The 26957-nt window shown below is 40.9% G+C and overlaps 1 protein-coding gene across 10 annotated transcripts in view; it reads right to left on the reverse strand.

Annotated features, from left to right (window-relative positions):
* Zmynd11 (zinc finger MYND-type containing 11) overlaps positions 1-26957 on the reverse strand; it is an 88393-nt gene that overhangs the window by 25224 nt on the left and 36212 nt on the right. For 9 of the 10 annotated variants that reach the window (XM_032884983.1, XM_032884982.1, XM_032884985.1 and 6 more), the window contains exon 3: positions 9262-9421. In XM_032884983.1, coding sequence (XP_032740874.1) covers positions 9262-9421 — 160 coding nt within the window. Of the gene's footprint in view, positions 1-1192; positions 1307-9261; positions 9422-26957 lie in introns of those variants that run through there. The other variant, XM_032884988.1, reaches the window with a different exon arrangement.

Below are 26957 nucleotides of genomic sequence, written 5' to 3' on the forward strand. Positions count from 1 at the left end.
CACGGATGTACCTATTTCTGATAGACAACTCATACATACATTGTATAATGCCTATTTTGTTTTTATATTCAAAACATTGTACTATATTAACTATATATATATACATATATATATATATGATAAACGTAGGTTTCAAAATTCTATTCTATTTTTTAATTAAAGAACTTGTCCTAAGTTTAAAACAAAGTATTTAATTCTTACAGCTGCTTAGAAATATCCAAAGAGATTAATAGTTATATTGACTTAATAAAAACTGTCAGCCTTCATGATTTAATATTTTCATTTTAATTCCTCTTCCTACGAGGGGTCAAACAGTAGGTCCTGGGATGTTAAAAGGAAGGAAGGACGCAGTTCCAGCTTTTCTACTTCACTCTCTCTCTCTTCACTCTACACTTCTTACCTACTTCTGAAACAGACACTGAAATGGACCTGTCAATGTTGGTGGCCAAACTCTACACTTTTAATGCTACACTTATAAAAATAATTGCAGGGATACATCATAAGTGAACCAAAGTGCAGAAACATTTAAATTTAATTAATTTTATTTTTTATTTGTTTTTTTGTTTTGTTAAAGACAAGGTCTCACTAACAGGACTGGAACTGACAGATTTGACTCTCTAGGGCTAGGATTACAGGCATGTGGGTAAGCTTTTAAAATGGGTATTACTAACTTCATCATATACCCATATGATGATAATGCTTTTTGTTATTTTAATCATGTCAAAAAGCTATTCAGAATACATAAAACAGACAAAAGTCAAGCACAAAAGTACCTGGATTTCAAATCTATTAAAATTTTCTGAGGTATAAATGAGTCATGTGGACCATAGGCCAGCTACCCCCAGCTTGTCTTTAGTAAACAGAAATCATTTAAATGGTGAGGCTGCCTCCCATCAATACCATATGCTGAGATTACATTTGTACTTGGTGCCACCAGATATCTTCAGATGCTCTGGAAGCCGCCTATTTGGCAGCACATGTAGATGCCACTTCAGAGCAATAACCCTGTTAAAGAGCAAGCCTACCAACCCTGACAGAGTTCAGACTGCAGCAGTGCAGACAGTACAGTCTGCACACATAAGTCTGGAAGAACTGATCTGATCTAGACAAGCTAGAGCTCTACTATAAAAGAACAAAAAACAAACCAACTGGCAGAGTTAAAGTAAAATAACATAGTGCAAAATTAGTTCACCTTGTCTGGGGCTGCTGTCCTGGAGAAAGGCTGCATACTGTAGGCCTTTCAAAATAAAAACAAGATAATCTTGGTCTCTACCACAATTTTGCTCATATTGGGTAATATGGGGCAAAAGGATTTTACATATGGTTTATTATTCATTCTATTTGGCTGACAATGTTAACAGAAAATTCTGTTAATGAGTTGGTCATTAATGAAAAGATAGTAGCATGCAAACTTAGGTTGTCACAATTGTAGAGGAAGGCTATGGATAGACACAGAGAATCTCTCTGGGAACTTATACACATGAAACCTACAGGCACACTAGGAAAACACCTCACTGACAGAGTCCACACCTCCATATCAGTACAGAACCACAAATGCATGTCTGACTGGTCTGAAACTGGAGTACACTAGCCTTCTGAGAAGATCAGAATGATGGATGTGAGGGTGGTAAATTCACTATCTCACCACTTATTTTCAACATTTAAAATCACTAAAATACGTAACCACCAAATCCTCACATGTAAAAGATTAACTGAAACTGTTAACAGAATTAAACTAAACCTAAAATAGTAGAGAACTCATTTACAGTGTGTCTGCACTGAACACACTATCATATACATGCTTAGCGGTGTGATTTACACAGGCTGTCCTCAATCCTAGAAGAAGTGTGTCTGCACTGAACACACTATCGTATGCATGCTTAGCAGTGTGATTTACACAGGCTGTCCTCAATCCTAGGAGAAAAGGCTCCTCCATCTGGCAGCAGCCTATAATCTATAGTGTGGTTATCACTCTGGAGCCCAACTGGTTCAAATCCTGGCCCCGACATTCATGGCTGTATGGTCCTGGTCAGAATGCTTAGATCCTCTGTGTGTCACTTTCTATCTGTAAAATGAACAGAATGATAGCTCTTAGTTTATCGTGTCATGGTAAGAGACAAGCGAGTTCACAGTACACAGTGTGCAGAGAGGGTCTGGCACAGCCGAGTGCTCAGGACCATATCCAGTGTGACTGTCCATGCACTGCACACAACAGGAACTATCCCACGAGTGAGGAACAGGCTTCTAATCACATGACTGCATTTCTTTCCGAGCACTTCGGACGTGATTGTCATATCTGATTTTCACAGCACTTCTCTGAGCAAGGTAGAATAGGAGATAGAATTAGCTCCAGTTCAGGGATAAAAAGGAAGCTCAGAAATACGTTTAGCCACGAACCAAGGGAAGCATTTAAAGAACTGTTGGAAAAGGGTATTTTCAAATTCTGGTCAAGGCTCTTCAATAAGCCAAAGGCAGTTTTAACCTTTTAATTCACTGTGTTTTCATGAGCAGAAACCCATTACACTACTGAGCATGTATATAAATGGTGAGCATTAGTGTAGATACACTGTAAATGAATATTCTACCATTCTAGGCTTAGTTTAATTCTGTTAACGAACTCAGTTAATCATTTATATGTAAGGACTTGATGCTTACATATTGTTAGTGATTTTAAATCTTGAAAACAAATTATAGTATTGCCCAATGAAACAGAATTCAGGGGAGAGAGGACCAAAAAGTAGGAACCCATGCTGTAGTCTGACATCACATGGTGAGAAGCATAGAACCACCCAGAATTCTGTTGAGCAAATAGAGACTCAAGAGAATCACGTCTCAGTAAGCCAAGGTATGACATCACAGAGAACTCTGGTGCAACTGGTTTCTAATTAACTAGTAATTATCAGCACTTACTTGATACTCAGCAAAGAAAGGGTGTTCTCTTTGTATCTGAATCTGAGGTTGAGAATGAATATTCAAAGAATATATATTTAATTCCATATATAGATGACATAAGGAGAATAAAATATTTTACATTTTAAAACCCCAATAGCATCAAAGGTGCATTGAAATTTCTGCTTAAGGTATTGAAAACAATGAACTAATGACAAATATAACTATAACAAAAAAGAGCAAAAAATCTAAATTGTTCATAAAAACTTTACTTAAATGTGTATGTTACATTTAAACAATGTACTGAAATGTCCAGTTCAGCTTGAATTCAGCAGCCTTTCAACATGTCTCCTCAAGAGAGAAGCTAGAGGGGTCAGAGAATCCTCTCCTGTTGTGGCTTAAGCAATAAGGTCTGTGAGGGGCACACCATCATTTCTAACCAATGCCTTACCTAAGAGGTGTGAACGTAGCTAAATTTCAAGATAATTATAAATGAATACTTCTTGTAAGCTGGCCATTTGGGTTGGAAACACCTGATGATGACATTCTTCCAAAGTGTCACTAACGCTGCCCATTCACTACTAAAGTAATATTACAGTAAAATACCCTCATCTCCAGTGGCCTTGTCGGGCATCAACAGGAGGAGAGGCCCTTGGTCCTATCAAGGCTCAATGCCCCAGTGTAGGGGAATGTCAGGGCGGGGAGGTGGGGAGGGAGGGAGTAGGTGGGTGGGTGGGGGAACACCCTCATAGAAGCAGGAGGTGGGTGGGATAGCAGGTTTCTGGAGAGGAAACTGGGAAATGAGATAATATTTGAAATGTAAATAAAAAGTGCAATTAATAAGAATAAAGGAGGCTTTGAAGCCAGCAGCAACAGAAAAAAAAATCCTCATCTCTTTAGAAAACCACAAAATACAAAACCTAAAATAATGGAGAAGCAAAAAAATACAGAGAAAAATGTCAAATGCTTCCTTTTTATTTCAAACAGTCTCTGAGGCTGAGAGCAGCCTGAAGCCCTGCTATCAAGGAGCAATTTACTTGAAAGTCCTCAGGGTGAAGCAAGAGGGAGCACAAGTCTAGTCACATCTGCAATTAGTCTGGCCTCACCAGCAGCAAGGCAAGAGAGGAAGAAGGGTTCCTCACAAAACCACAGTGTGAGGCAGAGTCCCTACATTTACATTGAAATGAACTAGGAACCAATCGAGATCCTGAGTGCAAAGCCAGCAGGTCTATGAAAAGAGAAGACAGTTTTAAAGTAACATCATTTTTACGTAAGACTTTTAAGTCACAGTCAACACTGGCAACCAAATTCTTTACTGTCAGATCAAAATCACTTAACAAATAAAAGTACGGCCTTGTCCAGGGGACTGCCAATAAAGTTGGAAATCACCAATAGTTCATAATGATCACCTGGTTTCAAGATACATATTGTATATATTTTATAAGCAAATGATCCAAAACTCAAGGCTACCTACTTCCTATTTACAATATATCTTGGAAACACCTTTCCACCATTGGTAAGCACTTTATAAACAAAGAGGTTAATTTGTGAGACATTAACTTATATTAATTACAAATATGACTAGTAAATTCTAAACTTCACTCCCCTAGCTAATGGCAAAATTCTGCCCAAGAAACATAGTTCTCAAAATTTAAGAGTGTGTGTGTGGGGGCGTTGACATGCTAGAAATATGGATTAAATATGGCCCCTAACCCTGTGTTCAGGGTAATCAGAGGATTGATAAGCATCCGTGAACATGAGCATGATGTGTGCATGTATGGTGTGTGTACATTCGGGTATATGTGAGTGTGTGTATTATGTATTCATTAATTATTGCAGTACAGGGCCCGTCTTGCACAGTGCCAGTAAAGCACTGCTAGCTTTAAAAACTCAAAAAAGAAAAGGTATTGGCATAACAAAGTATTAACTGGGCCGCCTGCCGACAGAACTTCCGAAGCCAAGGAAACCACATGTATAGGAACAATCTGGGCCCTCTCTGTTACTATGAGTCTAGGAGTTTTCAGATGAACACAGAGTTCCCAAGTGTTTCTCAGTGCTGAGTGTACGTCATGTAGAAAACAGATTGGTGGGTACACTTCTACTTATTTACCAACTACTCTGTAAGCAGCCATAAAGACAGGAGTAGTCTTGCTATGAATGATTGCTGTTTCAATTTGCCATCTCATACAGGCATGGGAAGTAAGCGTGATGGGAAGTCACTGTGAAGATGCTTAGACACTGCACCATTTTACCATAGTCTCTCCAATAGAATTGGCATTTTTACCCAGGATGCTGCAATTTGTATGTGAGGTCACCAGTGAAAAACGTCTGTGAATATTTCTGGGCTGGAAGAAGGAATTTTAGTGATACAGGATTATAATATGCCAGCATCCTCAAACACAGAGTTCCATACAGGTGTGAGCTTTTAGGATATGATTGCTTACTTAATAAAAAGAATGGTCCAACATTCATTTTATAAAGTTGTTTCAAGTTCTAAAACGAGGCATTAGGGAAAAAAGGTAGTAGGAGAGCATTAACAATGTAATATCAATGTTCATCATCGTATGGGGGAGAAAGGGAAACTATACTCATTGCCTTCCCTTTCTCCACACTTGACGGGAGGGAAAACCAGCATTGTCCAACCTCTGCTATATAAAGTAACTCAGGAGACATAGCCTGAGACTCAAGAAGTAATCTTGTTTGTCCATTTCTGTTTTACAGATGCTCTTTTCAGAGGTAAAGGAAGAACATTCTCACCTGTTCTTCAAATAGAAGAGCTGCCTTACTAAGGTCTAACACAACTCTGAATGAAGTGTTCAACATACCACAGTTTAAAAACAAGCTTTAGGATACCAAAGTGATTGGAATCACACACGAAGCAGTGAAGCTGTAAAGTCCCAAATGCTGGTATGCAGACCCTGGCCCACTGAACTCCATGCAAATGAGAAAATGTGGCTCTTCCTGCCAAATACTCTTGAGGTATACTCTTTATTGCAGAGAGACCCTTTATATAACATACGTAGGTCTGTGGTGTGAAGAGTATTTATTAACTTGTGAGTTCACAGCTTAGGCCTGCCTCTGTGTGCAGATGACAAGTGTTAATGCAAATGTACAATTCCTGGGCAGTGTGTGATCTCATATTGTGTTACAGGGGACAAGTTAGTCACATGAGCTTGTGAGCATCCCAAGGACATGGGGTCACTCACTGCAAAGCCAGCGGTCTATCACCAGGTAGTAAGATACTCATGTAGTCGGCTAGTCATCTTCTCTTTATACCTTCGTAAGAACCAGTCCTCTCAAGGCAAGTTCTTCACAGGATTTAAAATGGAGAGTACTGGTTACAAAGCAAATAGTCTGCAAATGACTCTGCCTACATGATCAATATGAAGTTGATGTTTCTGGGCTGGAGAGGTGGCTCAGTGGTTAATAACACTGGCTATTCTTCTAAAGGACCAGAGTTAAATATCCAGCACCCACATGACAGCTCATATCTATGTGTAATTCCAGTTCCAGGGGATCTGACACCCTCACTCACAGAGACAGACATGCAGGCAAAACACCAATGCACATGAAATAAAAATAATAGATCATTTTTTAAAAATTGATGTTTCTATTATATTGTCAACAGACACATTAAGTATTTTAAACTTTAATTTGTAAGTAATAATTATAAATTTATAGGGTACAATATGATACTTTGATATATATATATATATATATATATATATATATATATATATATCATGGCATGATCAAACCAGGCTAATTAACATAACTATTTAAAGTCCATTCTTTTAGCTGTTTAGAAATACACACTAAATTATTATTAACTCTATTGCCTTTCTGCACAAGAGATCTTGCTTCCATCCTTACTTACTGGTCAAATATTCGCCTTGAGTATATTTGTGTGGTCTTTATGGACAGATTTTCATTCAATACTTGTAGTGGTTTGACTGAGAAAGGCCACTACACACACATATATTTGCATGCTTGATTCCCAGTTAAACTTTTTAGGAAGGAGGTGTGTTAGAGGTGTGTTACTGTGGATGAGCTGGGAGATTTCAAAAGGCCACACCAGGCTCAGTGTGTGTCTCTCTCTGCCTGCCTGCCTGCCTGCCTGCCCGCCTGCCTGTGCGTCAGGATATAAGCACTCAGCGCCCTTGCCTGTATGCCTGCATGCCGCATACTCCTTCTGAAACTTTAAACAAGCCCCAATTAAATGCTTTCTTTTATAAGAATTATCTTGGTCATGGTGTCTCTTCACAGTTATACAACAGTAACTAAGATAATCCTTAAGCAAATGAAATAAATATTAGTACGCCCACATTACATTAAGGATCAACAAAATTTTAAACAATTCCAGACATGTAAGCAAGAAATGCTTAGGACAGACATTAACCCAGCCCATAACTACTTTACTTTGGAGTCTTTCCAGTTACATATTTTTATAAGCAGAAGTTTGAGATACTCAGTTCTATTACATATGCATGTTTAGTATAGAACTGCTTGTGAATAAGAACTAATTAGCATTAAACCTATACAGTTGCTGTTACTTTAAGAGTTCATTTAGTAAAAGAAAGACAGAAAGAGGATTATAAAAATGTTTAAAGAAAATATGTAAAAATAAAAAGGAATCTAGAACCTAAAGCTATAGGAAATATATAGGCTAATTAATTGCTTGATGAACTAAAGAAATTTCAGTCTGAGGAAAAAAAGTACATATATAAGTATATACATATTGAAGCACACACACACACACACACACACACACACACACACACACACCCACACACCCCTATCTTAAAGGAGAAAGCAAATCCTTGATCTAAGAACTATGTCCACATGACCCACAACTGCAAGAGCAGAGCCAGCTCAGTTACTGGTCATGTTCCCCCCTCGGGCACTCTCCACACACGTTCCCCCTCAGGCACTCTCCACACAGTCTCTGAATCTCTAAGAGTGCAAGTGCCTGGGACAGAGTGTCCTATCCTGTCTGGACTGTCCTGACTCACACTAGACTCTCAGTTTCGACCTTTGCTCATCATGGCTAGCCGTGTAACCTACTCCAACAAGGCTTCCAGCTACAGCAGGGATTTGATGGGAAACGGCTCTGATGACAACTGTCCTGCTTCTTTCCAGCAATATTCCCAGGTCACGAACTAAACTATACATAGAAGTAATGATTTTTCTTGTTTGTTTTCTGTTTGTAGAAACATGGATTTCTTTTCTGAGGCTCTGACATATATGTAAAATTGACAAGACTTTTAGGTCTGAACAACTTCCTACATTTAGATTATCAGAAACACTAGGAGGTATTTCTACAGTCGGTCTCATTCAATCTGTGGGCTTGTCTGTCGTGTTACCAGAAAATGAAATGAAGTCAAATCTTTCAGGAAATTATGCCACAATGAATCACTTTTTAAGATTTTATAAGATTTTTTAAAAGTTTAAGTTTTTAGAGGATTATATTACCAAATCCCCAAAACATACATTTGAAATCTACTATCTTAAAAGATGTTTATTATAATAATGAAAGCTTTTCTAACTAGTTGGTTAAAATATCAACAAATATGATGGGAAGATAGAGATACTACACATGAAATCACTCTTTGGGTAAGAAAACAGTGTCTCTGTATGTGTCCTTCACCCTGAGATCATGTCCTGGAGCTAAGAATGGCGTAAAGCAGTCACGGCTGGTACGAGCTAAGGTACAGAAAGAAGCCACCTTCTAATCACCCTGCTTGGTTGATGCTCAGAGCCCAGTGCTACAGAAGCCACTGGCCAGCCACTCAGCATCTGGGACCTTGGTACTGGGGATGAAAGCCCGCCTCACGGCTGACTCGGGATTTGGTGCCATCCAAGTGAGACGGCTTTCCTAAGCAGGCCCTTTCCAGCTGTCGAGGCAGTAGAACCCTGTCCTGCACTGAGATATTTTTTAACTAATATTAGCTGAAGAAAGCACAGAAAAGGCCATGATTTATAAGAACATTTACTTTAATTCAATTTAATTTTGTTTTTTTTTTGAGACTGGGTATTTCTGTGAAGCCCCGGGTGTCCTAGAACTTGCTCTGTAGGCCAGGATAAACTCGAACTCACAAAGATCCACCTGTCTCTGCCTCTCAGCTGTGTGTCACTGCTGTCCAAGCTTAATTTTGTATTTTTAGATGCAAGATAACAGACAGATAAGGAAGATTTTTGTAAAAGTTAGTCTTCTTCTAGGAATCACAAGGAAGCTATCAATATAGAGCCTTAACGTTAATAAAAATGTTAAGAATTATTAAATTTCTACAGTGAATTTCTCTAGGTTATATTAATACTTAAAAAAAAACCCAAAGTGCCAATTTCTAAATTTATCAAATAAAATATACTTACAATCTCATCTCCTGGTAACCAATATCCTTCCTGTTCAATGCCAGCTTTTGAACCTTTGCAGCCCACTGTTAGAGTTTCCACAATGAGACCATCTTTCACAGCTAAGCTCAGCTGCCGCGTGGTCTCTTTGGGATGCATGCCGTGGACCCGGGACATATACCTGAACACAGAGGAGACACACAGTTAGGAGTTTCTACTGTGGACCCGGGACATATACCTGAACACAGAGGAGACACACAGTTAGGAGTTTCTACTGTGGACCCGGGACATATACCTGAACACAGAGGAGACACACAGTTAGGAGTTTCTACTGTGGACCTGGGACATATACCTGAACACAGAGGAGACACACAGTTAGGAGTTTCTCAGTAATGACAACTAAACAGGAGGAAGATCAAGAAATGGAAGGCCCATTTGTTCTTCTTTTATTATGATTTGCATTTATTGAAGAAATAAAGGGAGGGAGGGAAGGATGAAAGGAGGGAAGGAGGGAGGGAGACAAAAGTGTCCAAGCCCTCAACTCTATGATGCTTTTTTTTTTTTTTCATGGAAAATGATGACTCAGGCAAAGATTTTATTTCCAGCTCTTCAAAGTTTCCTTCTAAACGCATCCCAAGTTAAATCAAAGACTCATCCCCAGTAAGGCACTGTGCCAGCCCTTCATGCTGCAGTTCTTTAACACTGTCCTCAGCCATTGCAGTGTCCGGAGTGTAGGTCACACTCTAAACATTTGTAAAGACATAAGCACTTTTTTAAAGCTATAAACAAAATTAAAAAGTAAGGGAACTACAAAAAGTCAAATCACTTTCACACAGGATAGGGCAATCTAACAATATATTGATTCTTTCACCATGCTCACTAAGGAACAGGTGCTGTTTTAAGCCCGTATGTTTGGAGCACTGCTGGTTTGAAATAGTCCACTAACAAACGCAAAGCATGAACAGACTGAGTTGAACAATCAATTTAATTTCAGCATTACTGTCTTGACCCTGAAGACTCTAAGGTAGACGTTTACAATCTTCAATCTAGGGCTTTAGAACTCTTTAAATCTTTAAAATAACTTGTATTCAAGGGGGAGGGGTAGAGGATTGATGGACCGGAAACTGGGAAAGTGGATAACATTTGAAATGTAAATTTAAAAAAATCCAATAAAAAAAAAAGTCAACACAAAAAAAACTTGTATTTAAAACTCAGAAAATAGTACCGATGAGCATATGAAACTAAGGAATGTATAGAACTATGTAAATCATTATTAAATAAATAAAATATGGACTCATGCCATCATCAGAAAAGCAAAATGTACACACTGGTGTTGATTACATATTTATGGTATTTTTTAAAATAAAAAATAAGTGGAAAGTTTCAAACCTCACTGAACCACACAAAAAAAAAGAAATATAGAAAATCCTGTGTTCACCAGCTACACTCACTCCATTTCACAGTTTGCTTATGTCCATCTGTACTTCATTTAGTTTAAGCTCGATTACTGATTTTATTTTATTTCAAACAAGTCTATATATTTCTTCTATTTCTAATCATTTAAAAGAAAACAAAACAAACAACAACAACAAAAACCCAGAAAACCTCAACATTCTGTCTTTCTGTAAACTCATCGTCTTCAACAGGCCCTTTGCCAATCCATAGAAACAGACCATAAAGCCAGGCACGGGCTGCAAGCCTGTAACCTCAGATTCATTAGCTCAGGAGTTTGAGCTAAACGACAGGTTAGACTACAAAACTTCCATAGTGAGTTTAAGGCTAGCCTAGGGTAACAAGTAAGACTTTGCCTCAAAACAACAACAAAAACAAAAATCAATCAAATTATAAGACAAATCTGACTGTCTCAAACTCTTCATGGAGAATTACCCATATAAGAAAACAAAGTAATACAATGACTTCAAGGAGATGAAACCGGACAGAAAAGTTTTTATCATGATTTTGAAAATAGAAAATAAAAATCTAGCATTTAAGGACCTCCTTGATTCAAAAGTGGAATTTTTGTCCTTGTTCTGGAGAAAGGCCAGGCAAGGGTCCTGCCGAGCCCTGCATTTTCAGTTGGGGAGGATGGCGACTGTGTAGGAGACAGCTCACTTTTACAGATTCCCTTTTTCTGTCTTACAATTAAGTGAAGGATTAAGGTGGGAAGGAATGTGGAGATTATGATTAGAGAACAGAACAGAGTCTCTGACAATTAATGAATGAGAACGTCAGGAGGAAGATGAGTGCAAGCACACTAACTCTCCCACGTTTTTAGCCAAAGGCTTTGAAAAGCTACCTTAGAGAGTATTTAAATTTATAAATAACAGCACAAGAAGTTTTTAAGTTATCATTAAAACACCACAAACAGTGAAACAAAAGAATCAACAAAAATGGAAAGTACATTAAACATGACAAGATGGCAAGCAAGCAGAGCAGAAGCTGAAAATGAGCACGCATGCCGGAGACCTGGGAGCAGGAGATGGACGAGGGCATCGGGACAGGATCAAACACAATGTAGGCGACCCACAACAAAATGCTTTAAGCATTAACTGTAGAATATCCATTCATTGTCTGGTATGACATTGACAAACAATAAAAACCCAAATAACTAAAAGCATGTGCATGGGCACAGTGATGCCCTAAAACAGACCCATGCAAACCAGTCCTCCCTAGGGCACACTGACAGGGGCAAAAGGGGAGCCGCAAGAGGACCAAGCTGCTACCTTACTCAGGTCAGCACAAAATACAGGTGCTATAGTCTTGTAAGGCAACATAAGTGATCAAAATTTGACTCTCTGATCAATTAAAATTTTCATTTTCCAAAGATATAAAGAAAAGGTGGTCAAAAAGCTTCCTCAGAAACACCAACTTGGTGGGACATGGTCAGAGGCTGATTTTTGCTGTACTTTCAGTGATCAAATTCTCTTCTACCCCATAATAATAATCAAAAGCAAAGGAACTAGTATATAATAATTTTTGAAATGTAAAACAAATAACAAATAAAAACTAGTATATGCACAATTTTCACAAAAGTTATCTGAATATACAGTCTAACGCTAAATCTGTTTGTGAATGCTAGTACATTTATATAATTCAAATATCAAAAGCAAACACTATAACCAAGTGTTCAGTGAAAATTTAATATTTAGAACTATAAACATAACATTCATTTCATTAGTAGACCAAAAGTAAAACAATTCATTAAGAATGTAATTCAGGGGCTGGAGAGATGGCACAGTGGTTAAGATCTCATGATGCCTACAGAGGACCCTACTTCATTCTTGGCACCCCCATGGTGGCTCACAACCACCTGCAACTATGGCTCCAGGGGACTTGAGTCTTTCCTGGCCTCTATGGGCACCTGTACACATATGAGGTTTAAATGAGGTCAGAAACAAAGCATTTGCAGGGAGGCACTGGAGACTTTCTTACACTAGTGTGAGAATATCTTTTAAGCTACAACAAAACCAGAAGTGACACTACCAGTGGGCAGATTTACACAAACTAGCCATTTCTACATGGGGCAGGGGAGCCAGCAACCTACTCTAAATGCACTAGACAAGCTGGAAAGCAGTGCATCTCCCAGGGACCTAGCAAGTTCTGCACAGTTCTAAGAACCCCAGCACACACATGCAGACCTCCCTTTACACAATGCTTGGGACCAGAAACCATTCCAATTTGTCATTCTTCCATACTTTAACGTATTTGCACATACACGAGAGTCCTGGGATGGGACCCAGCCTGAACAGGAACCTTTTCTTTGCACATATATATGATCTGAAGGCAATGTATGTACTACTATTTGCAATTAGTGTGCCTGTGTTCTGCACAGGGCCACTTCATGGGATCACATAGGGAATTTTCCACTCATGTCATCATGGGGCAATCAGAGAGTGTGAGACTGACTTAAAGAGGGTTTGACTTTACACACTATGTATGGTTTACCTAGTGTTTATGATGCCTTACTACCTAGGTTTGTCTTTCCTAAATTTGTCTGCTTGGGCTGTTTCATTTAGAACTTGTGTAAAATACACATCTCAGGTAGCAATAATGCCTTATTTTAGTTTTTCTCAGGGAATTCTTAAACTATCCACCGCTCCATAAGATGCTTAAAGACAGCCTACTGGCAAAGTGGCTTATGATGCCAACTAGACATCCTCAGGACTTTCCTTTTCTGGTCCCAGACAGCCAAATTAAGAAGAACATTGTTGCATTTTACTATTCCTTGACACATTTGTATCCAGGGGCTTTCACCATGATAATGAGTTTTCTGAAGGGCTTTGCCCTCAGACTGCTTTAGAGCATGGGCTGAAACACCTCTACCTTTTACTCAGTAACTGCAGCATCTTTAGTTAGCAGCTCGAGATGCTCGCCCTTTCCCTACTGTCCTGTAAAAGCTAACTCTAGTAACGGATTCTCACTTCTCTTAAAAAGTAAAGGAAATGGCAATAACTGGGCCAGAACAGGCAGTTACTACACAGAGGAGCGTGTTGCCTTGAACATGCGCACCTGAAGAAAACCTGCTTCAAAAGAGCTTGATGAGCCAAGAAGACAGCTGATGCACTGGGAGGTGTCAGGAACAGCTTGAGACCTTCTAGTCTTCTATTGCAATTGACTCAGTATAAAAAGTCATCAAACAGTGTAGAAGTGTCTACCTATTTAAAGGATATGTTCAATTTCTTTGAACTCAATACCGTTTTTTCACCTTTCCCATTCACTTTCATGCCTACAATTTTTCTCCCACTGTCTGGAGCCTTGGATACTGCTTTACAACTGTGGATGCATTCAAACAAGCTGTAAAATGTTTACGATGTTTCCTCTCCCCTGAGCCAATTCTGCCTGTGGAAGGCCCTCCACCCCCACAACAAAAACAAACAAACACATACAGTTAATTGTAACAGGAAATGGTTATCACCTTTAGAAAAGTAAGAAACTGTAAGAACCATTTTCCCTGAGACTTAAGAACCCAATAGTGAGGCAAGCACAGGCTCTGCACCACAGCTTCAGGAAGTACTGAGAACTGAGCACGCAGATGAAAACTGCTTCCACCCAAGGGAAAATGGCTGCCAGAAGTGCAGCGAGTCCGTCCATCAAAACACTAAGCCATGGGGGCATGCCCTCACACCTTGTGAACAGCTCCACTCTCATTACAGGTTCTAAGGCTCGAGAATAGTCACCATTCTGGTGGCCATGTAACACTTTATTCTAAGTCTATGCTGGACAGTCTGGACCAACACCTTAGTTCAATGCTCCCTCATGTCCAGCTGGCACAGCCTGCTGTTAGGTTGCTCAAAGAAACTTGGAACCAAGTGCCCCAAGCTGTCCTCTGACTTTCATAAGACCTTCACATGGCATATGGATGCACACACGACTGCATGCACAAACACAAAATAAGTAATTTTTTCATTTTAAAATTAAAGTAGTCTTAAAATTACATAGTTTGACAATTTTAATTTTAATATCATCTATGAAAAATGGTCACTGGTACAACCATTCTGGAAATCAGTCTGGAGGTTCCTCAGAAAACTAGACATTGAACTGCCTGAGGATCCAGCTATACCTCTCCTGGGCATATACCCAAAAGATGCCCCAACATATAAAAAAGACACGTGCTCCACTATGTTCATCGCAGCCTTATTTATAATAGCCAGAAGCTGGAAAGAACCCAGATGCCCTTCAACAGAGGAATGGATACAGAAAATGTGGTACATCTACACAATGGAATATTACTCAGCTATCAAAAACAATGCCTTTATGAAATTCATAGACAAATGGTTGGAACTGGAAAATATCATCCTGAGTGAGGTAACCCAATCACAGAAAAACACACATGGTATGCACTCATTGATAAGTGGCTATTAGCCCAAATGCTCGAATTACCCTAGATGCCTAGAACACATGAAACTCAAGACGGATGATCAAAATATGAATGCTTCACTCCTTCTTTAAAAGGGGAACAAGAATACCCTTGGCAGGGAAGAGAGAGGCAAAGATTAAAACAGAGACAGAAGGAACACCCATTCAGAGTCTGCCCCACATGTGGCCCATACATATACAGCCATCCAATTAGACAAGATGGATGAAGCAAAGAAGTGCAGGCCGACAGAAGCCGGATATAGATCTCTCCTGAGAGACACAGCCAGAATACAGAAAATACAGAGGCGAATGCCAGCAGCAAACCACGGAACTGAGAACAGGACCCCCGTGGAAGGAATCAGAAAACTGGAAGAGCTTGAAGGGGCTCCAGACTCCTTATGAACAACAATGCCAAGCAAGCAGAGCTTCCAGGGACTAAGCCACTACCTAAAGACTATACATGGACTGACCCTGAACTCTGACCTCATAGGTAGCAATGAATATCCTAGTAAGAGCACCAGTGGAAGGGGAAGCCCTGGGTCCTGCTAAGACTGAACCCCCAGTGAACTAGATTATTGGGGGGAGGGTAGCAATGGGGGGAGGATGGGGAGGGGAACACCCATAAAGAAGGGGAGGGGGAGGGATTAGGGGGATGTTTGCCCGGAAACCGGGAAAGGGAATAACACTCGAAATGTAAATAAGAAATACTCAAGATAATAAAAAAAAAAAAAAAGAAAGAAAGAAAGAAAATAAACATTAAAAAAAAAGAAAAGAAAAATGGTCACAGCAAAGTCATATACTTCATCTTGTCTACTGATGAAAGAAGTAAACAAAGGCCTTCTGTTTAAATTATCTATAAATTTCTTCCTGATGTCATTTACTACATTCCCATTCACAACACCTAGTAGAGTACACTTTGCACAGGCGGCAAGAGCGTTCAGAATAAAGCATTAAGATAACACAATTCCTATGCGACTGAGGCACTGTCTTCCATTGGATAATTGGGCACAGAAAAGTCTTCAGTGGAAAAGAGAGAACTAACTATAAATGGTAATTAATACTAAATGATCTGTGTCTCACTAAATGAGAATGCAGCGGGTCAGCACTGCTCCTGAGCTTGACTAGGAGCAAAACAACAAGACAGCAAGGGACAGGAGAGGCAGAGACACCTTGTCCACTCTGACAGCCCTTGACTATCACTCAGTCCAAGCCGACTCTTCCTTTAAAAGTTTGGTTTTAACTGAGCATATGTACATTCTCAAACACACACACACACACACACACACACACACACACACACACACACACACACACATGTGCAAGGCAGATCTGGTACATGCTAGGCATGCACTGTAGCTCTGAGCTATATCCAAAAGCCTGTCTCCCACAGGAGTTCCTTACAGGCATGCTCAATGTTACTGGTTTTGAATGCTTCCAAAATGGAATCACACTCATGCATCCTCTGAAACTTGACTCCTTTCCTCAGTATTATATGTTGGTATTAATCTGGATGAATTAATGTGAGTCTCCAGTATAACAAACAACCTGCTGTGTGAACATACGACTGCTCCCTGTACAGCTCTGATATTACTTCCAGATTGGGTCTGAGTCCCAGTTGTTCAAGTTTAGTTCTCTTTCCTATGTTGAGTGTTAGTTTTAATCTGCATTAGTAATTTTTTAACTTTACTCATTGGTCACAATTCATTTTTTTGTTTTGAGTGTTTGTTCATTCTCAAACACACACACACACACACACACACACACACACACACACATACACACTTTTACTTGCATTTCCCCATCCCAAATCCAGACCCCCACCATATACCCTCCCCAAAAGTCCCCAAGCAGCTCTGGGCCAGGTTGTTTGCATTCCTGGGCTTCCAATAAAGAGTAGAGTTGTTGCGTGGTGTAGGTGACATCTTTTAATTTGCTTTCCTTTCCAATTAGGAAATAATGTCTTCACTATCACATGCTAATTGTGGATATCTTGTTGGAATGAACTACCATTATCTTCACAAACTGATCTCAAACCATGCTGGCCAAAACAAACAAACAAACAAACAAACCAACCATGATAGAGAAAGGCAATTTAAACATTCCTTGTCAGAAATGCTGGTAGCTGCAAGTGCTGTCCATTGTCCATCTGGGAATCTTTACATAACGTTTCCCAGCTGAACATTCCTGATGCTTCACATCTGAAATGCAAACCTGTTCAATACCATTTGAAGGCTCGAGACCAAAGATCATCTTTGATTTTCATTTTCAGACTAGGAATGCTCCAGGATGTTTGACTTGGAACAAGGCAGACAACCACCAGCAAGGGGAACAAGGAGAACAGTGGTGAGAGAGCAGGGAATGACACTTCCTAGTCTGAGACACTGGGTGCAAAGGATGTCGGTTTCCTAAAGGAAGGCGATGACTTTCTCAGTAAAAGATAACTAGTTAATGGCAAAGGTGGTAGGAGAATTTGGTTTGCAGGTTTGCAGTTGCTAAAGATAAATCAATGAGTCAAACAGTCTATATACCCTCAGTGTTTAGCAAAGGCCAGTGAAGACTGTTGCATATGTTGGTCATTAGCTCTAGGTATGCAATTAACCCAAGTCAAGAAAAGAGTCCCTTACCCATCAAGATGGAGCAGCAGTAAGGAAGGCTGCACTGCTAATAAATCACCAATGATATGAGCTGCCACAGGTCTCAAGTATATTATACCCTTACTGCAGTTTCCCCTCCCTCCCCTCCTCTCCACCCCTCCATTCCCCTTCCCCTCTACTCCTCCTCTGGTTTCCTTCAGAAAAGGGATATCCAGGGATATCAACCAAACACAGCATATCAAGTTGCAATAAGATTAGGCACTTCCCCCATATTAAGGCTGGACAAGGCAACCCAGTAGGAGGACAAGGATCCAAAAAGTAGGCAAACATCAGCCATAGGCCCTGCTCCCTCTGTTAGGAGTCTCACAAAATTACCAAGGTACGCAACTACAGTGTGTACACAGAAGGCCTAGGTGAGACCCACAAATGCAGGCTCCCTGGTTGTTGGTTCAGTCTCAGTGAGCCCGCATGGGCTAAGGTTATTTGATTCTGTGGGGTTTCTTGTATCCTTGAGTCATCTGCCTCCCACAATCCTTCTTCCCCCTCTTTAGCAGTTTTACAGTTTGTTAGTTTTGTTTTGTTTTTTTTTGTTTGTTTTTTACAGTTGTCTCTAGATCTAAAAAAAGGGAAGAGTTACAGAGAGAATAAAACTAGATAGATTCTGAATGGCTACAGAGAACAGATGGACTAAAGACTGAACCGTGAGAGGTACAGCTGTTATGGTTGTAATACAAACTGTAGAGAGTATTCCTGTAGTTGTCTTGAGGAAGAGGAATTATGAGCTGAAGAGTTGGCTTAATGATTAGAAGCATGTAATGTTCTTCCAGAGGATCTGAGTTCAAACGCCAGCACCCACACTAGGTGGGTACCAATGCCTGGACTCCAGTCCCACAGGATCTGACAGCCTCTTCTGGCCTCTGCAGACATCTCCACTCATGTGCACACCCATGCATATGCTCATAATTACACATAAATCTTTTGTAAAGCAAGAAAAGGAAGTGCTTTATTTATTTATTTATATTTTATTTATTTATGTTTTTGAGACAGGATCTTACTCTTTGGCCTAGGCTGACCTAAAACTCAAGGCAATCATCTGCCTCAGTCTATTGAATACTGAGATTACAGTCCTGAGTTGTCATTCTTGATGAATAAAAGAAATTCTTAAATATTTCAAGAGCACACAATGTCACGGAAAAGACTGGATCCAATCACACTAATACGGAACTCTATGAGGCAGCTTGGTAGTGTGGACTACACCTTTCATTCTAGAGTTTAGGAGGCAGAAGCACATGAATCTCTGTAAGATTGACGCCATCTTGGTAAAAAGTTGAACAAATGATAGAAGGAAATAAAAACTAGAAAAGGCCATCTATACAGTGGAGACATTAGCAACACCAGTGGAGAAAGAGGAAAGAAAACCAGACTTCTGATTTGAGCCCAACATCTGGCACAATGTTACACAATTTTTCCTGATCCTAAGCCTCACTGTACTCATCAGCAATGATGGTGTGTGTGTGACATCAACCCCTGAATTGTGAAAATTAAATGCCACCAAATGACATCCATTAGATCAGCCCTCCTTGAAATTACTTCCTCAGTTAACGCAACCAAACAGCTCCAAGTATTTTATGAGTGCACACACAAGTATGTATGTGTGTGTATGTGTGTATGTGTGTGTGTGAGTGCGTGTGTGAGTGTGTATGTGTGTGTGTGCACTGTGTAAAAGTGAGTGTGTGTGTGTGAGTGTGTGTGTGAGTGTGTGTGTGTGTGTGTGTGTGTGTGTGTGTGTGTGTGAGTGTGGGTGTGTGTGTGTGTGAGTGTGTGTATGTGTGTGTGTGTGTGTGTGTGTGTGTGTGTGTGGTGTGTGTGTGTGTGTGAGTGTGTATGTGTGTGTGTGTGTGTGTGTGTGCGTGTGTGGTGTGTGTGTGTGTGTGTGTGTGTGTGTGTGTGTGTGAGTGTGTGTGTGTGTGTGTGTGTGTGTGTGTGTGTGTGTGTGTGTGTGTGTGTGTGTGTGTGTGTGTGTGTGTGTGTGTGTGTGTGTGTGTGTACATGCAGTGCTGGAGATAGAACCCAGGGCCTCAGCACACTGGCAACCACTCTACCACTGAGCTCCAGCCCCAGCCCAAATATTCATTATCCCTACTGTCCCAACTGCTGTACTCCCTACTTACATCAGTGTGAGTGATGTGATCTATTTTAAGATACACATAGTCAGCAAATACTTGTAAAATCTAAGAAACTTTAAGACATGATAAAAATGAACTTAAGTAAATGACTATGAAAATAGAAAGAAGGGTCAGGGTTGGCTATACCAAAACCAGGATTTTGAAGACTGTGTATGCTGCGTTTTGAAAGGATTCATCTGATGACTTTGATCACAAATAGAGGGAAAATACAAAATACAGAACCAGTGATACTGCCACATGCCTGTGAACAGTCTTTTGGGTTAAATATCAAGTGGGAAGAGGCTACACACAGAAGCAGACACGATGGATGTAACTGAGAAGGGCTCTGGGTTTATGTACCATGGGAATCAAGAGATGTCTAAGAATACAATCATATGTGAAAATCAAAGAGGTGACTGATAATCATGGGGCTGAGGAGAAAAACAGAAAGAAAGGCCCAAGAACACCAGTCTAGGCACATAAGCTGGCCAGGCCTACAGGGAGCCCAGGGCTGTCAGGGTGCAATGGGAATGGGGCAGCAGGGGTAAGGCATGGAGCCATGCAGACAAAATCTGTGACAGTGGAGTCACTGGGTAAGGCACGCTGCACGTGGACTCCATGAGCCACAAGAAAAAGGTCAGCAAGAATAAGGCACATTGACAGTTAGTACCACTTCAGAAAGGTGTCCCTGGCACTAACCCAGTGACAGCAAGGGACAGAGATGGGGCAGGAGGACTGCACCACAAGTAGGAAAATGGAAAGAAACAGCAGAGTAGCACATAAGAAAGCAGACACTCAGACATAGGGAACCATTTAACCTAGCTTGAAAGGAGAAAATGAGTGTGCTTTATTTTAATCCTGTCTGTACTTTAAAACCCCTGCTATATATTCCTCTTTAACTAGTAGTTAAATAACTCAGTACAGACACTAAACACACTCCTAACCTGACATCTCCCTTCGAATACTACAAATACTTCCCATGATCCAGACAATCTATGCTTTGCCTCTCCATCCTCAAGGCCTTCCAAACTCTCTGCCACTTTCCCTCCGATGAAGTCTGCAGTATTACACATCACTACCCTCTGACCCTCGGGAGCAAGCTGAACTCTGCCACACCTGATGCTGCTGTTTTATTCCTTAGTGGTCAGTTGTGCTCTCCGGTGCCTTGTCTTTAAATTCACAGACACGCAAAGAATGTCAAATTCATGCAAACAGACAAGCTTCTAAGGCAAGAGGAGTGGCCTAAAATCTCCCCTCTAAAAGAAGCAACCGTGACTGCAGAACTGAGAATCAGCCTGTGACAGCCCAGTGTGACGGGAGGCCATAACTGTAACAGTGATAAAGTGTGTCTACAAGTCTCCCTGAGACAAAGAGTCGGGAAAACTGGAATGAAGATGCAGAAGTGACACTGAGGACTCCTGAGACTCATGAGCAGGACAGTGAGGTAGACACAGCTGCTAAAGCTAACACGTCTAAAGGCTTACTTACGCCATGGGCATTCTCCTCTAACTAAAGCTAACACATCTAAAGCTAACACGTCTAAAGGCTTACTTACACCATGGGCATTCTCCTCTTTGATAATCCAGAGGGAATAGAATCTCACAAAGAGACACATCCCATACAAACAGGGTGTCACAGAATTCTATTAAGTGAGCAATATGCGTCTACTTGACCTCCACAGGAAGCCTAGGCACCAAGAGGACTTACAGTCCAGGTCTTGATATGTCTGTAGTGACAAAAAGTCCAGGAAAACTCAGAAATGTCAATGCCAAACATGTCACAAGGTGTAAGAGGCTACCTCCTAACTGGGATTTGATCTTAAAGTAAGCAGTACATGTAATCAATTTTGACCTCCAGTGGCACAGGGTCACCTATCCAAATAGCCCTAGAAATGCAGTGCTAAGTGCTCAGGGCAGGGAAGAAACCTGGCCAGTAATCACTTCAGCTGTCTCTCACGCAGGCAGTAGAAAGTAAAATGTCCCTGCCTTAAGCATTCTCCCTGGCCAGCAATGCCAGTAGAGATGAGAATAATCCATACTAACTTCATCAGGATGTGCTTAAACTATCTTTCAATAACCACTGGGAACAACCGTGACCCCCTAAGACTGCTACAACTATCCAAGGCAGATGTGAGCTCTCTGTCTGGATAATGGAGGAAAGATGGTGAGCTGTGCATCTTATTTTTCCTGCAGTGTTCTAATGCCCAGATCATTTAAAGACCCAGGAGCAACAATATAGGAACCACCAGGGTTCAGAAATCCAAGTTCCACTTCGGTGCCTGATTCTATTCATAGGATTCCTCATACTTTGTGCCTTGATTTAAATCTAATGCATAAGAACTAATACCTTAAACACATGAATATGTCTAAAATACATGTTTAAGAATGAATATTTGAAGTCAAGTATTTCCAAGCCTTGTCATAAGAACACCTAACCAAACTACACAGAAGAGGTGTGTGCACATGTACCAACTGTCCCTTAGAGACATGCACATCCTCTCGTCTCTCACACTTACTGACACTGCAGGCATAGAGGACTGCTTTTCTAGCCATCCTCGCAGATAATCCTAAACTGACCAATCTTTACAGTAAGATAATGACTCATATGAAGTTTATGATAATTAAACATCAGTTCCTATGAATGCAAAATGGTCTTACTGACAGGTCAAATTTTACTCAGGGTCTCTATCAAGAAGCCCCTTTTTAGTTCTTGGACAGATACTGTCCTTCTAAGCAGGTGAGGACAAGTGTCCCAGAGTTACAACCATATTTGAAACTGCCTGCTATGAAGGCCTCCCTGACACGATGCCTCAAAGAACAGGAGGGGGACCAGAGGGATAGCTCAGTGGCTAACAGCTCTTGTACAGTACAACATGGGTTTAGGGCTCAGCATCCACAGGCCATTTTAACTACTCAGAGAATCTGAGTCCTCTCCTGGCCTCCACAGGGACCAGGCATACACACAGTGCACATGCATACCACAAACAAAAACTCATAGACACTAATAAAGATAAATAAATCTTTTTAAGTACATGATATAAGCCAATAACTAACCCCTCAGTACAAAGCCCAGGGCAATCCCAGAATACCAGTGACAACCAGGTGGAGTTTCATACTCTCACGGGAAAGGAGAATGATGTGCACTGTCGGTGCTCAGATTCGGTAGCCTAAGCTCCCTTCCAGTAAAACACTAGCAGAATGCTGGAAATTGACATATCAACACCCAGGGAGTCAGGTACAAAGACTTTCTGCATGATAGGGTAGTTTGGTGTAGGGCAAGAGGTAAACCTAAGAAAACATAAGGCCATATTTCTGCCAATTAAAACATGTCACAAAAAGGAATTTTAGACACAAAGATCTAATGCAAATTCAAGTGATTTCAAATCCAAATGAAGTGCTGTGGCTGAAGAGGTGAACACACCCAGGATATACCTGCAAATCAGGAAAACTGTAGTCTACTATTTCAAATGCAAGGTAAGGCATGAAATCCATGAGCTACAGAACTATCAGTCAGAAGGAAAAAAACCTCAAATGTAGACCCAAACTTAAAGTCAATGAAGAAAAGCACTTCAGAGGTACACCCAAGTGTTTCCATCCCACTTGGAAGGGAGAGGAAAGCAATCATGGGGGTGGGGGGCAGAGGGAGAGAGGGAGGGACCTGGATATGAGAGGGGAGGGGAGGAAAAAAAGGGGGGCGTAATCAGGCATTAGGGTACAGGAGGTGAAGCCTAAGGGCCAGCAGAATTAATGGGAACAAGCAACCTTGGGAGGTGGGAGGTGGGAGGTGGGAGGTGGGAGGTGGGAGGTGGGAGGTGGGAGGTGGGAGGTGGGAAGTGGGAGGGGAGGTGGGAGGGGGAGGTGGGAGGTGGGAGGTGGGAGGACCATCTAGAATGTTCCAGAGATCTGGGAAGTGATAGATTCTCAGGAATCAAAGGGAAGGACCTTAGATGAAATGCCCAACAGTGTGAAGAAGGAACTTGTAGAGTCCAACTCCAATAGAAAGACAGGGCATCAAGTGGAGGGATGGGATTGCCATCCCACAGTCAAAAACTGATCCAGAATTGTTCTTGTCTAAAAGAACTACAGAGACAAAAATGGAGAAGACTGAGGGAAAGGAGGTCCAGTGACAGACCCAACTGAGGATCCATCTCATGGGGAGGTTGCAAGGCCTGACTTTATTACTGATGCTATGGTGTACTTACAGACAGGAGCCTAGCATTACTGCCCTCCAAGAGGCCCAACAAGCAGCTGAAAGAACTAGACACGGATACTTATACCCAAACAATAGAAGTCAGAGGACCCCTGTGGTTGAATTAGGGAAAAGCTGAAAGAAGTTGAAGAGGGTGGCCCCATAGGAAGACCATCAGTCTCAACTAACCTGGACCCCCCAAGGTCTCTCAGACGCTGAGCCACCAGCCAGGCAGCGTACACCAGCCGATATGAGGTCCCAACACCTGTACAGCAGAGTATTGCCTGGCTCAGTGAGAGAGGATGCACCTAACCCTCAAGAGATTTGAGGCTCCAGGGAGTGGGGAGGGAAGTCTGGTGGGGTGGGGGTTGCAGGGTGGAAACATTCTCTTGGAGTTGGGGGAGGAGGTACGGGTTGAGAAACAATCAGAGGGCAGACTGAGATGGGGATAAGAACTGGGCTGCAAAAAAAAAGATTAAAGATAATAAAAAATAGAAGAAGAAGAAGAAGAAGAAGAAGAAGAAGAAGAAGAAGAAGAAGAAGAAGAAGAAGAAGAAGAAGAAGAAGAAGAAGAAGAAGAAGAAGAAGAAGAAGAAGAAGAAGAAGAAGAAGAAGAAGAAGAAGAAGAAGAAGAAGAAAAAGAAGAAGAAGAAGAAGAATAAAAACAGAAAAATCACAGATACAGTGCAGCAAAACAAAATCCAGCATACTAAATAAAAAATAAGCAATAGTGTGTGTACATGTGTGCACAGAAGTACATGATACATGAAATGGATGGAAGCATGTCAAACATAGTTGGTGTGTGAATTCCATAGCATGTGTGCACGTATGTATAAAAGTACATGGTACATGAAATGGATGGAAGCATGACAAACATAGTTGGTGTGTGAATTCCATAGCACATGTGCACATATGCGTAAAAGTACATGGTACATGAAATGGATGGAAGCATGTCAAACATAGTTGGTGTGTGAATTCCATAGCACATGTGCACGTATGTGTAAAAGTACATGATACATGAAATGGATGGAAGCATGACAAACATAGTTGGTGTGTGAATTCCAATGGTACTTAGAAGGGCGCAGTCATCGAGTAAGAATGCCATTTTTAAACATGGTAACGGGAACATCCTCTTCTGCTGTGAACTACGCATGCAACCACATGGCAGGTACAGAGAAGCTTATCCCCAGGAAAACACTCTAGCTAGAAGCACAGAGATGAAACAAACTACTACTCAGATGTAGCATGAATGGCTGTAAATATCTCAGAAGTAGAAATTCCTTAATTAACATGTGCCCCTACAGTAGAGCACAGTCCATCTATACAGCCTGCCACCAGCCACAGTCCCATGAAATTCAAAGAATTCAAGTGTGGGGTCACACTTGAGCCATCAGAGCACAGTGACAGAATCAGCATGAAGATGGCTGTGGAATTTATAGATTAAAATAATGAAAACAAGACACAGGCAGAACCACAGCATTACATAGACTAGACAAGACACTTAAGGAAATACCAGGCTATACACCAGTAACGTCAAAGGCCAGAACTCTTAATGCATGTCTTTTACTTAATTTTTAACAATGGGCTGCTCACCAGTCACAGAAATAGCAAACAAGGTCTTAACAGGAACTTGCCTGGGGGGGCTTGGGTAACTTAAGGTAATTTTAAAGTTTAAAAGATACCTTGTGTTCTGACATGAAGGAAGAGGAGCGTCTTGATTCCTGACCTTCTAACAGTGCAGAGCAGGAATCCCAGATCGCAGAGCAGACCTACTTGCTGCCACCACCAGTGCTGCTTCCTAGCCAGCCTCACGCAGTGGGACATCCAGGGAAGTGGCATCAGCCAAGAGGCAAGGCACTGGGTGGGGCATTTCCCAGGCAGTCCTCTACTTCATGGATTTTTAAGAGGAGACTTATAATTCATGACCACCTGCTGGTCAACAAATTTATCTGTATTTAAGAATTATAAAGCTTAAGCAAAAAATAAATATGGCTTGGGTTACCATTCAAAGTTATACTGATGAAAAAAGAGGAAAAGTCAAATCTCATTATGATCCATGATTCAAAGGAGATAGGTATGGGCCCAATGACTGTGGCGTTCACTAGTTTCACCTATGCCAAACGTGCACTCGTAGGTGTTAAGTAGCCAGCAGATGCATGCACGATTACTAGAAGTGTTAGCCCTTTCCCTCCTACACCAGCAGGTCACCCAGCCTAACAGCAGCACTCCTGATGAGACTCCTGGAGTGCTTAGTAGGTGCCCTGAGATGCCCGAGAAACACCACAAAGGAAAAGAGAGGTAACCATGTGAGCAACTGAAACTGTTCAAATGTGCACGCTTAAGAATGCCTTAAAATTTTGATACAAATTACAGGATCTTATTTTTTAATTTCAATGTTCTGCTATAAAAATTTCAGCTATGGCTTTTACAAATCTCAAGGACATACTTAGTATCTTTATTGTTTGCGATTTATTTTTAACCCAGGGAAGGGAATTGAGCCTAGGGTCTCACCTGTGAAATATGTGTGTTTACCACTGATCCATGTTACATCCCCAGCCGGTGGTTTTTGAAAACTATCTGTATTAGTATCACCCGCTATTCTGTACTTAGTTACCAGCTCTCAAAGTGCTTGCTTTTTAAAAATAAATATGTATTAATAATAATTAAAGCAATGTACTATTTATTTAGTCATCTTTTCCACATTTGGGGGCACTGTTTTCTTTCTTTAGCCCAAAGGAGGTAGGGCTGCAGTTGACTTCAGGAAGCCTCTTCATCTTCAAATATGGGGACAATGTTAAGAATGCATGGGGTTCAACTCCATTACCTATTAATAACAGTTCCAAAGCACTGTGTAAGTCAGCTTTTATAAATCTCCTACTTTTAATTTTTAGATACCATCTAACAAATGTAAGGC

The sequence above is a fragment of the Rattus rattus genome, chromosome 14 (genome assembly GCF_011064425.1).
Source record: "Rattus rattus isolate New Zealand chromosome 14, Rrattus_CSIRO_v1, whole genome shotgun sequence".
In the NCBI taxonomy this organism is placed as follows: domain Eukaryota; kingdom Metazoa; phylum Chordata; class Mammalia; order Rodentia; family Muridae; genus Rattus; species Rattus rattus.